The following is an 11,776-nucleotide window of genomic DNA, read 5'->3' as shown; positions in this document are numbered from 1 at the left end:
CACTAATCACATTTGTTCTGGCACAGAAATATCTTAAGTACGACTTTAAGTCAGCCTTTCGCCCATCACTTGATTACTCTCACTTTAACCTGAGTGAGATGTTCCTGGTTTTGAAAGACGCTCCTCCGATACATTCGTATGCAAATGAACTCACTGTCGTCAAAGTTTGTCTTTGCGAAAACCGAGAAAGAAAAGACAACATTAATGGGGGATGCTGAAAGTGACTGAAAATCATTAGTGTGATCAGTTGCAAGATCTTCTAAACTCTGTGACCAATGTTTTAGTTTTTTTTTTTTTTTTTTTTAACTTATTTTCTTACTTTTTATGTATTTATGTAATATAGCATCAAAAGTCAATAAAGAAAAAATGGATAAATGAATAAAACACCGTATGCTAGGACTAAAAGAAAACAAGTTAGTTGACACATTGGGATTCAAATGCTAGTTTCAGGTTGTGTAGATAAATACATCAACAAGTTGTCCTTGGTTTATTTGTATATGTTAAAGTAATGATGACGCCAATGTTGTCAGTGTAAAAAAAAAAGCTGTGTGTGTGTGAGAGAGAGACACACAGAGACAGAGAGAAAGAGAAAGCATTTTGATATCCCTTGAAAAAGTTAGATGAAGACCAGCTGTAGTTCCTACTTTTACTTTCACTGAGCTTCACCTCCTTCCAGTTTGCGTGTGAATTCTAGTTTGAACTCGATCAAACAAACTTGGCACACTCGCCACTGGCTTCCAGACAGTTCTAGCCTTCTAGGTTTCCATGAATTCCCTCACTGATAGCTGACAGCATGTTCCCTCGACACACAAACACTTACTTCGAGTGTTTGTTTTCTGCTCAGCGTGGCCTGCAGTGCCTGGGGATGTGTGTGAAGTTATCTTGATAAAGTGGGGAGATATGCTGAGACTTGTTAAACCGTGGGGCAAACTGTACAGCACACATAACAAACTGCAAGTGAAGGGAAAGCACATGTTTTCCTGTTTCACAAAAAACAGGCCATCAGAGGATGTCCTTTGGTTGGTTGTTGAAAAACAGACGTTAAAGTAAAACGTCAGAGAAAAAAAAAAAAAGAACCCACATGATTTGTATCATGATCTGTGTTTTATTATAAATATGTTTACTACCAGGACAGTAGAAAAGACTTTAGCAATACCGAGGCCAAGGGAATGACTAGCCACCAACACTATGTGAAAATGTATTTTCTCACTTTTTGTATGTTCATTTAACTGTTAAAATACAGATTACGCTAATTTAGATAGATTAGATTATCCTAATACTATATATAATCCTCTCCCACAACCCCAGAATATGATTTAGGGCTAAAACAGTACAAATAAGAATGTGGACTCTTTAGACTTTAGCCTAACTCACATTGTAAGGTCAACCAGTGGGGATTATTTTCAGATGGACCGCCAGAAAACTAATGAAACTTTAGCAAAAGACACCATAACGTTTTGCAGAAAATTTTTTGGTTGACTTCGTATTTTTTGAACCAACCTTCATTGGCCCTCCGTGGTATTGCAGTTTAAGGCACTTCCATATTGGTCTAGTTTTTCAGATGCTGAAGATACGTCCACTTTTATATACATTCAATGAAGATAACAAACTCCATCACCAGTGGTTAATTCAACATGGATAACCTACTAACCTTGTTGTCTATGCTAGCATCTGTTGTGCAGTTAAATTCTACATTTTACTTCTATAATGCTACTACTGCCTAAATGCACGGGAGGCCAGCTATTATTCAAGTGATTTACAACATTTCCCAAGTCCGCCGGCATTATAAGCCTAAAATGGATCGCTGCTGTTTCATCCTGTTTGGTGACTCGCCGGATTCTGTAATCTATATTCTGTTCCTGGATTTAGCAGGCATCAGTTTGAAACTAAAATTGTGTGTTATCACCATCTCTCAGCTGGGTTCGTGTTTGTTGTTTCCAATTACCTCCTGGAAAACATGTTTACTCTCGCCTGTATATATCTGTGTTTGTGTGCGTGTGCGAGGGTGGACAGCCAAGTGTCAACCAGAGCTCTCCCATAACAAATAGGCTGTATATTTTTCAAGTTGTAAATCTGCACTTGTGTTGTTCCTCTGATAGCAATAATCACATGAGTGGCAGGAGGGGCAAGGCTGTTTTACCAACAAAATAGTGCCTTCTCACAGATATTCAATCTACTACTAATAGACATTCCCTGGTGAATACCCTGTTAATCATATATTCTATTTTTTTTTCCACTGTCAGCACCATTATTCATTCAGCCTTTCATTTAGGTGGATTACTCAATAAAAAAATAAATTAAAAAAAAGACTCGTGTCCTTGTAGGAGGATGACGAATAGATGTGTAATAACGCAATCCTGACTAAGCGCAGGCGCACACCCCACCCTCCGACCCCACCGCCGTCTGGCAGAACTGTACACAGCGCTCGGGGGCTCCGCGGGCAGCCAATGGCGACACGTTGTTTTACCCGTGACATCATCCGCCACTCCTCTTACTAAAGAAGGAAACAAACATCCATCCAGAAGGAACGGGAGACGGAGCGAGAGAGGAAGAAAGGCAGGAGGCCGAGGTGGGGACAGTTTAAACCCGTCTAAACCTGTCTGACACGGAGGACGACGACACATAAACAGATACTGAAAAGGGACGTTACCAGGACCCGAAACCCTCGACCTTTTTTTTTTTTTTTTTTTTTTTTTTTTTTTTTACCTTCTGCCCAGACAAACGGCCACTTTTCCTGTCGTCTCGCGAGAAACTTCATCGATTTTTTTTTTTAGCAGGTGATGATGTTTTCTTTCTTATTCTTTTTTTTTTTTTTTTTTTTTAATCTTTCGTAAGGATTAATTTTAAAGTGAGGTCAGCTTGTCGAGGTAAACAACGAAAAGATGTGTGTTTAGCTGGGGAGGATGGTCGGTCGTGGCGACCTTTAACGGGGGATTGAAAGGTCAGGTGGTGCCTGCGTGACGGATTTGTGTGGTAAACAAGCTCCTTCTGCTCGTTAGAGTTGCCACCACCACCACCAGCACCACCAGCAGCAGCAGCAGCAGCACCACAACGACCTCCTCCTGGCTGGAAATATCACAAGCCCTTGAACGTGACTCGGGCTGGTTCTGGGGGGGAAAAAACAAGGGAGGGAGCCAGCTAGTGCTGTCTGTTTTTCTGTTTGTCCCGAGCTGGGGGATGGGGAACCAAAGCCAGTTAATTCCTGTCTAGAAATAGAAAATTCATAAGCCGAATAGGCGAGTAGAGGCAGAGAGTTGCTCTGAAATTTACTACAGACCCGTTTGCAGAAATATTAAATGAAGTGCCGGCAGAGCTAGTGTTTGCTGTAGTTTCAGATTTGGGTGAGATGAGGTTTGCTCGATGTTGTGAACTATGTGGCACCACCAAGTCGCTTCTAAGTGCTTAAGTGTGATTATATAATCCTGATTGTTCGCATTGCTTCGTTGAAAACACGTAGAAAATGGATATTGGTAGAAATGCTGCGTTAAAGTCGAGCTACAAAACGATGTCTAAACAGGAAGCAGGGAGATTGCAGACAAAGGAAGAGAGAAGAAACAAAGGGAGCAGAGACCACACTGTCTAGACTGTGTGTTATTTCAGAAAACATCAATGCTGTTGCCTTCCTCGTAGCCTCTTGTGATTATTTTCAACATCGTGTGCTTATTTTAAGGAGAATAACATACTGCTGGTAAAAAGAACAACTGAGCTTTTTTTCCTGCTCCCCTTCAGTGACTCAGGAGTTTTCAGCCCCAGCAGGGCCTGAAATATGAGCTAAGCTTGTGGCTGATACAGAAGCACAATCTTCCTCTTTTTCATTTGCCAGAGATTATCACACATTTCACAGGGTGTGTGTGTGTGTGGGGGGGGGGGGGGGGGGGGGGTTCAGCTGTCCCTCCCATAGACATGGCACAATTTCAAGTCAGACCAGTTCAAGCATTGGATATTTCTGTGAAAGGAAGTTGTGGTGAATTATTGTGGCTGGTAGTCTGTGCTGGAAACCCCCTGACTTTGCCCTGAGGTGTATTTTAATGTCATATATTGGACATTTCAGCTCACTAGCAGTGTCAGGGAACAAGGTACACGTACTTATTTTGCTCCAGAGCAGAAATGCAACTGTTAGCTATTGATTAATTGAGGTCAATATATGATGGCTTCCAGTTAATGACTATGACAACCATAACAATATTTTTTTTTTTAATTTCGTGAGCAGTGTGTTTGCTTTGCTTAAGGACCTCATTTGACCATGACACATTTAAAACTTCTCAAGTATGCAGAGCAGTTGTATCAGGGTAAACCAGAGTGTTTTACCTTCTCCCTGTTGGTTAGAGGTCTTGGTAAATGTTGGCTAAATGTGTTTGTCTGACAGCTGAGCCCAAATATGACAGCTGAGCCACAATGTTCATTGTTCCTTTGTGTCAGAAAGTTTAACAGTCACAGTCAAAATGTTTGCTGCTGGTAAGGGTCTAGTCATTTTCTTTGTTGTATATTTTGCGTTTTGTTGTGAAATGCAATTTGTTCTTGGTTTAAGTCTAAATCCCCTGTTTGAGGAGCTATCTTGGCTTAACATTGATCTCAAATCATACAGTGCACATGCAGCTATTGTTGGATTTAAAGAGAGAGGAAGTGATGAAAAGAAAAATTCCTTTGGAGCTACATGGTAGTTACCAGCCTGTATCTCAGTCCTCCTGTCTGGTATTTTTCAGCAGTCAGCAGTTGAACACGTGACACACATGGGAGAGAGGGTCTTTGTGGGCTTTTCCAAGGAAACCCTTTGTTGACACAGTAGTGATAGCATGCAAGGGTAGAGTTTCAGAGGAGGAAGGAAGGGGTTCGGGGTGAGCTCAAGATTTAAAGGCACTTGTAAATCAGGACACCTCAGATTTCACATTGTGAAACAAATGTCAGCATCTCCTGGAACATTAAGCTCGTCTTTCCTGTTGTGTCCGTGACCAGAATATAGACAAGCCTTACTCCAACACAAGCAAGCAGCTGCCATGTTGGAGCAGAACAGGGCCATGGGTTGTTTACAAAGGAAATATGATACTGTTGTAGTGGGCAGAGTGTCAAAGGTGATCAGATGAATTGTAAAACAGCCAGGACAAGACAGGATGCTTCTTACCCAACTAATGTGGGCCTGCCTGTCTGTTTGTTCATTCATCTTGTTGTTTTTGATCTTTTGCCTCAAAGCCAGTGTCTCCCATTACACAACTTCCTGTTGTGTTGTATTGCAGCAAAGGCAGGCCGAAGATATCGTCATAGGACGAAATGTTTTCCCAAGTTGCGCACATACACGCTCATTTTCGGGATGTAATGTGTGGTGAGAAATGACTCGGGGAGTTTTGAAATGCCTCATGTGGCAAGAGCCATGCAGAGGGAGGAGGGGAGTACTTTCTGAAACTGTTGGCCTACTTTGTTCATCTCTGTTTAGTATCTTGTTTTACCAGATATGTCGTGTTTGTTCTTTTGCAGTCAAGATGCTTTTGCACTTTTGCTTAGTGAGTCAGAGCTTTGTTGTGTGCTTGGTGGATGGAAGTAAGTGGCCTGATTAGGGACTTTTCATTATTGGAATTAATCACAATGAACCTGTTGATCACCTTGAAACCTCAGTTGCCCCAATGTTTCGAGGTAATCTAGAGTTTCATTGTGTAATTGTGGTTAATTTCATTTACTTTTTAACACAATCACCTCTTAGTTTTCAGGGAAATAACTTTGCTTGAGGACAGAGAACACTTGATAAGAAAAACAATGTTTTTCTTAAAGCAGTCTACAGATATGAAAATAAAAGATGGGTTAAATGTTGGCAAGGGCTTGAGAGCTTCCCCAAGGGGTGATGGGATGGGAGAGCTGGCAGGAGGGAAGGGAGGGGGGGGGGACACACAGAACAAAGCTGTGGGACAGAAAGAGAGTCCAGCTTCTGCCAAAGGTGCTGAACAGAACACAGTGAGTGTTGTTTGTTCTCTGGACTTCCTGTGGAGAGGCGTTCATTACTGTATTCAGGCTGAAGGGCAAGTCAAAACAGACAGATGTGTTGTGTTCCAATTTTCATAATATGACTCTCCTGTTCTCCTCTGGAAGCACATTGGATGGTCGGCGGTAGGGAAATGTGTCTGGGAAAACGCTTCGGCTCTCTCCTGTGTTTCACACTGAGGTGCTTGTGGAGAAAAATGGTTTCTCTGTGTGCCTCTCAGTCTAATAAACAATATCACTCTGTCTCTCTCATTCTGTTAGCAATGGCTCAAGAGACGAACCAGAGCCCGGTGCCCATGCTTTGTGCCACAGGCTGCGGTTTCTATGGCAACCCGAGAACCAATGGTATGTGCTCTGTATGCTATAAGGAACACCTGACGCGGCAGCAGAGCAGTGACCGCATGAGCCCCCTCAGCCCAATGGGTAAGATGCCACACAATTTCATTTCTTTCTGTTTCTCTAGAACTGTAACGGTTACTGCAAGTCAGATTGATTATAGCAGCTTTGACGTTTTTTGTCGTAAACAGATAATTAGCCTATAAATTTACAGCTAAAGATAAGGAACGACTCCAAGAAGAGTAGTCATTGTTTTCAAATACAAGCTGGTCCAGTCGAGTCGGCATTTAGTCTGTGTTTTCCCCGCCGCTCCACCCCTCGTTTTTCCACTTTGGGTAATGAAAGGCAGCTGTTTTCTTCATCACAGTGTTCAAGGTTAGGGGGTGTTCACTCTTAAGACATTTCTAAGGTTCCAGCATTGAACTTTCTGTCACAATGCAACACTTGGAACCTGTTAGAACTTGTTTTGCAAACAAAACAAATACAGCAGAAAAGAGGAGATACTTTAATGCACTTTTGAGAAAGGAAGGTTGTGATACTACATTTCCCAGAGATTTAAAATTATTATTCTGGGATAGATGAGATTCATTTGTTTAATGTAAGCATCATTACAGTTTAGTGCTCTTAGAAATTATTTTTTGGTAATCACAGTATTTTTCTCGGACTTTGCTAGTGATTGTACGTATTTGTAAACTGAATCAGTGTCATTGTTTTCCATTTGAATTTAATTGAATCACTCTGCTCTCATACAGGCTCCAGTGCTAGTCCTACCTCAGAGGCCTCAGCCATCCAGAGACTAGAAGCCAGTCGAGCAAAGGTTGATTCCTCCCCTGCCTCCTCACCAGACATGTCTAGGTCAGTATTGGCTCTGATTGACTGTTTGAGATAGCTGGTGAGCTTTTCTTAAATTGGAGAATGTGTGAACTGTCGACTGACTGGTCCACTTTCCTCCCTCCCTAATTTAAAACTGCAGAACTGTTCAAGGATCTCTTCCTGTGACTCAACAAATGACAGAGATGAGCATCTCGAGAGAGGACAAGCCCGAACCCCTAGAGCCTGGTCAGACACACAAACACACACACACACACACACACACACACACACACACACCACACACACACACACACACACACACGCACACACGCACACACGTACACACATACACATGTAATAAAAGACAAGCTGGCCGACATAAACTAGGAGACACTCAACACGTAGACACACAGTTGACAGCTCACAGACATTTTAAAGCAAACATGGCTTTGTATGACCCGCTGTAGCCTCAGTTTATTTTTGATGCTTTGCTGCAACCTTAAACTCCAGTGTTGGTTTTACTTACAGCCTCCAAGAAAGAGAAGGTGTCTAAAAATAAACCTGTTTAAAAATACCTCTACACCAGAGGGCCTTCTCAGGTTTGATGCCGCTTGCCAGAGGCTTTCTCAGAGTAGTGCACTGTTTTCTGCCAAGAACGAGAGGGGCAATTGAGAGATAAGGAACAGACAAATTACAATCATTTAGGACCAAAAGTGCACCATTTTAGATGCCGGTGTGTTTGTTGTATAAAAGGATGAACAAATGTGCCAGAAATTGCAAGAGTATTTATTACCCCAGCAGGACTTGTAAGTATTTTTTTCTCTTTTTGTCTTTCTTTACATGTAGTTGTATGCCAGCCTGCTGCTTCTAGCCCTACTCCTTTAGCTTCCTCCAGCAGTGAAGAAAGCAAGGGTGACACCCCTAAACCCAAGAAGAATAGGTGCTTCATGTGCCGCAAAAGGGTGGGCCTTACAGGTGAGCAGGGGGGCATGAAGGGTCAACACATATGTACCTGTCGGCGAGTATAATAATAGTTTTACTGGTCATTGATGGAAAGTTAAAATGTTTTTTCATACCGTCTTTCCTGCGTAGTTGTTCACCCCTGATGTTCTGGCTTTGACCCTTGGCCTTTTTGCCTACAGGGTTCGACTGTCGCTGTGGCAACCTGTTCTGTGGCATCCACCGGTATTCTGACAAGCACAACTGTCCCTATGATTACAAGGCTGAGGCTGCAGCCAAGATTCGCAAAGAGAACCCCGTGGTGGTGGCCGACAAGATCCAGAGAATATAGATCTGACCGAGCACCCACGGCGGCAACAATGAAACACCTTTGACAAAGACTGGAGTATGAGTGTGAACCTTTGAGATGGCTAAGTGATGATCGAAAGGACTTGATTTTCTAAATTCCAACCTCAAGAAAATAATGGGAAAAAAGAAGAAAAAATTAAAAGATCCTGTCTGAGGAAGATGCATGAATGATCACTTTTCTCCTTTTTTTTTTAATTTTTATTAATTCATTAGTTTGTTTTATCCAATTCTCTGTGATGTGACTTTGCCGCTGTTTGGTCTTTTCTTTTTTTTAAGAATATGTATCGTCTTACTAAGAGCAGACCAGGCTAAATGTCCAGGATATGCCGTGCTCCTCTCACCCATACCAGGCGCCATTTTGTGCCAAACAATAGATAGACATTACCTGAGGCCCTGTCATGTGTCAGACACTATCAGGGCTCTCAAGTCATTCAGACTACACAGAAACAGTCCATACGAGTTGTGTCCCTCCATCTGACCGGAGTCAGTCAGCGTCTCCCATTGCATTGCATGAGGGGATTTGTTACTTTGTCTTTCCTAGCTTTACCTACCTCACAGCTGCTCTGTTAAGCTACGTTGTCTTCCCATTTACTTTGTTATCATCAGCTTCGACCCCAGCAGAACAGTGGATCATCATGACACTCGGCCTCAGTGACCCTCCGAGCCTGCGTTGACTTAGATCAGTCTGATTGTGATGGGGCTGTTTCCATTACTCCTGGAGGTATCATGCTAGACAGGGACAAACAAATTTACAACACATTTTACTGAGACTAAAACATTTGCAACGGACGCAACGAGTACAGGAGTCCCCCAACTGGTCCGAGTTCAGATTGTAATCGCAGACGCCTGGTGCAGGGCTGTGTGTACCAATGTGTGGCCTGAGAGGAAGGACGGCACCCTTCCCTGGCGGGCCTGGTGGGTGAATTTAGGTTGCAATATTGTAGGGGCATGAATGAATGGAATAAATGCATGAGTTACTCTTCATCTACGTTAGAGTTTCAGAAATATCACTCGACTTAGGGTTTCAAATGTTTTATTTGCTGAGAGACAATTATGTTATGTTTTAGGTTTTTTTTTCTCTACCATTGTACTGATTTTAGCGCATGTACTCAGTGCATATGTGGAAATAGGGTATGTGAACCATGATTTTTCTTTTTCTTTTTTTTTTTTAATGCGCTAACAGAACAGTTATGTGAGCACAGTGTGTGTGTGCCTGTGCGTGTGCGTGTGTGTGTGTGTGTGCGTGTGTGTGTGCGTGTGCGTGTTGTTTCCCCAACCCTGTTGACTGTGGAGCTACCCGGTTTATCAGCACATGTTTACAGAACTACAGGAGCATGCCAGACCTAGACTTATGAAAAATAATAGATACCAAGAGTAGATGTAACTTCTCATCCGTCTAACAGCTATTGGTCTGTGTGTCTGCAATAGAACACCGTAGAGAAGTGTGTGTGTGTGTGTGTGTGTGTGTATTTGTGCGCGTGCATGTGCACATTCACGTGCAAACAAAATGTGTGTTTTAATGGCTGCCTGACACATTGGAATCCATGTATGTTTGTGACTTGTGTTACTCCCCCTCTTTTCTCCCCTGTAAGGATGTTTTTCATTTAACTGTACGTATCCGTTTGAGTTTTTCCTTTCTGATTCTTAGTTATATGCAAATTTGTACAAAAAAATGAAAAAACAACAAACTGTGTTGATATTTATGTATTACATATAATCTTGCTATCCAGCATTACAACAGAATAGTATCATGTAAATAAAACTGTACAGAGAGACATTACCAAGCTTCTCTGTGTGTGTTGTCTTTGTACAGCTCAGCATGTCTCCATGTTGTTGGAGTTTCAGTGTGTTGACTTTGCAACAGTTTCAAACATTTTTGAACTAAAGACTTTTAGTGTTTAATTGTAGATAGTACAGTCGATACAAGATGGTTAGGAGTGAACATAGGGCTAATTTCAGTCCGGACGAAAATAGTGTCGGAGGCACATGTCAGGAGCTCCAGCATCACCCTTTAATACGTTACCTAGGCTAACCTGACCTCCCTGTAAACCTCACTGAAGAGACTTTTGTTCAAACCTTGTCTGGGTCACACAGGAAGAACTAATCCCTGGACCGTGGAAGACAGAGATCCTGCTCCGCTCCATCTAGGCTAACACTGTACATGCAAAACACTGATTGTGTGTGTATGAGTGTGTGTTTGTTTCACTGTGTGTTTTCCTCACACTCCTGTTGGGAGTTTCAGGGCAGAGTGGTTTCACAGATGGCATAACGGCAACAGCTGCTTAGACAGCTGAGGTGTGTGCATGTAGTTTTCCTGTGACAGAAAGCTACAAAGATCACATTGTCTGGACACAAGTCTGTAGTACAATGGGGGATGTCCACTGAGGGATGTCGGGTGTGGAAACATCAGATCCTTCCAATGTTCAAACTTAAGATATTTACTGAGCTGTCTAGATCAGCCGGTAACAAAAAAGTATACAGTAAATTAATCTGAACATACATCTGCATGTCCTTTGAAGCATAGACGACAGAGGAGCATGCTTTCCGCACTCCGAATATGAACTGGAACAACTGCAGCCCTCACTTCATTTTTTTTTTTTTTATATTTGTGTGTGCACGTGCAAAATATTTCAACACACACTGCAGTGTCAGTAATCTCACCTTCCTGCATGCACATTAACCTATACTTTGTTTCACTGATGTGTGCAGCTCGTCCCTCTCTGTCTCTCTGTGTGTCTGTCAGTGGGTGAGACCGAGGTTAAAAAGCTGACTCGGTCGACGTAAGACTTCAGAGATTCTGACTGGTGGAAAACGACAGATGTTGTTGCCAGATGTGCCAGAGGAGTTGGAAGTTAAATGAGGCCACAGACAGTAAATACAAAACAGGAACGTACTCTTCTCTCTCAGGATGACAGTCACACCCACATTAACTGCATCTACCGCCATTTCTTGTTTTTATGTGCCTCTGTCTGACTACAATATTGTCTCAACATTTTGTTGAGTGATTTCTGCATTAAGATCTGAATGAGAGTAAGTTTGGACCAAAGCGAGAACCTTTTTTTCCCCACATGAAACCATTTGAAATACTTCTTGAATGACGTTTATTTTCATGCATAGTCAATACCTATTTACACAGGAAGCTGTTGTAGATATTTAGGAGTGGTTATGACATCCATGTAACTTAAAGTTTGTGTTTGACAGAACTGGCTCCTCCTGTCCACAAGTCAAAGTGTCCTCGAGTAAGACACTGAACCCCAAATTGTTCTCATTACTGCCATCTGGATGTGAATGTTGTGTTGGTACAGCTCATTCATTATGCGTTCACAAAGCACTCATTCATATTAAAGGAGAG

General features: G+C 42.2%; 1 protein-coding gene across 3 annotated transcripts; it reads left to right on the top strand.

Annotated features, from left to right (window-relative positions):
- The first annotated feature begins 2,505 nt into the window (after positions 1 to 2,505).
- On the top strand, positions 2,506 to 10,209 carry zfand5a (zinc finger, AN1-type domain 5a). Of its 3 annotated transcripts, none has more exons than XM_069178542.1 (6): positions 2,506 to 2,777; positions 6,229 to 6,390; positions 7,056 to 7,158; positions 7,277 to 7,362; positions 7,963 to 8,091; positions 8,259 to 10,209. In XM_069178542.1, the coding sequence occupies exons 2-6, from the start codon at positions 6,231 to 6,233 to the stop codon at positions 8,405 to 8,407; spliced, it is 627 nt and encodes a 208-aa protein (XP_069034643.1). In that variant the 5' UTR covers positions 2,506 to 2,777; positions 6,229 to 6,230; the 3' UTR covers positions 8,408 to 10,209. The 3 variants fall into 3 exon arrangements, with proteins under 3 accessions (XP_069034643.1, XP_069034644.1, XP_069034642.1); XM_069178543.1 differs by lacking the exon at positions 2,506 to 2,777 and adding an exon at positions 2,786 to 2,867; XM_069178541.1 differs by lacking the exon at positions 2,506 to 2,777 and adding an exon at positions 3,903 to 4,455.
- Positions 10,210 to 11,776: the final 1,567 nt, after the last annotated feature.

This window comes from Embiotoca jacksoni, unplaced genomic scaffold, assembly GCF_022577435.1.
Source record: "Embiotoca jacksoni isolate LCO1_2020_lvr unplaced genomic scaffold, fEmbJac1.0.p SCAF_8, whole genome shotgun sequence".
NCBI lineage: Eukaryota > Metazoa > Chordata > Actinopteri > Embiotocidae > Embiotoca > Embiotoca jacksoni.
Note: the sequence above shows the minus strand (reverse complement) of the source record. Positions and strands in the feature narration are given on the sequence as shown.

What these genes read in the sequence shown, in the direction of transcription:
- zfand5a (XM_069178541.1), top strand. An exon ending in GAGCCCCCTCAGCCCAATGG is followed by an intron (nt 6,391 to 7,055) that starts GTAAGATGCCAC and finishes GCTCTCATACAG; the next exon opens with GCTCCAGTGCTAGTCCTACC. An exon ending in GCCCGAACCCCTAGAGCCTG is followed by an intron (nt 7,363 to 7,962) that starts GTCAGACACACA and finishes CTTTACATGTAG; the next exon opens with TTGTATGCCAGCCTGCTGCT.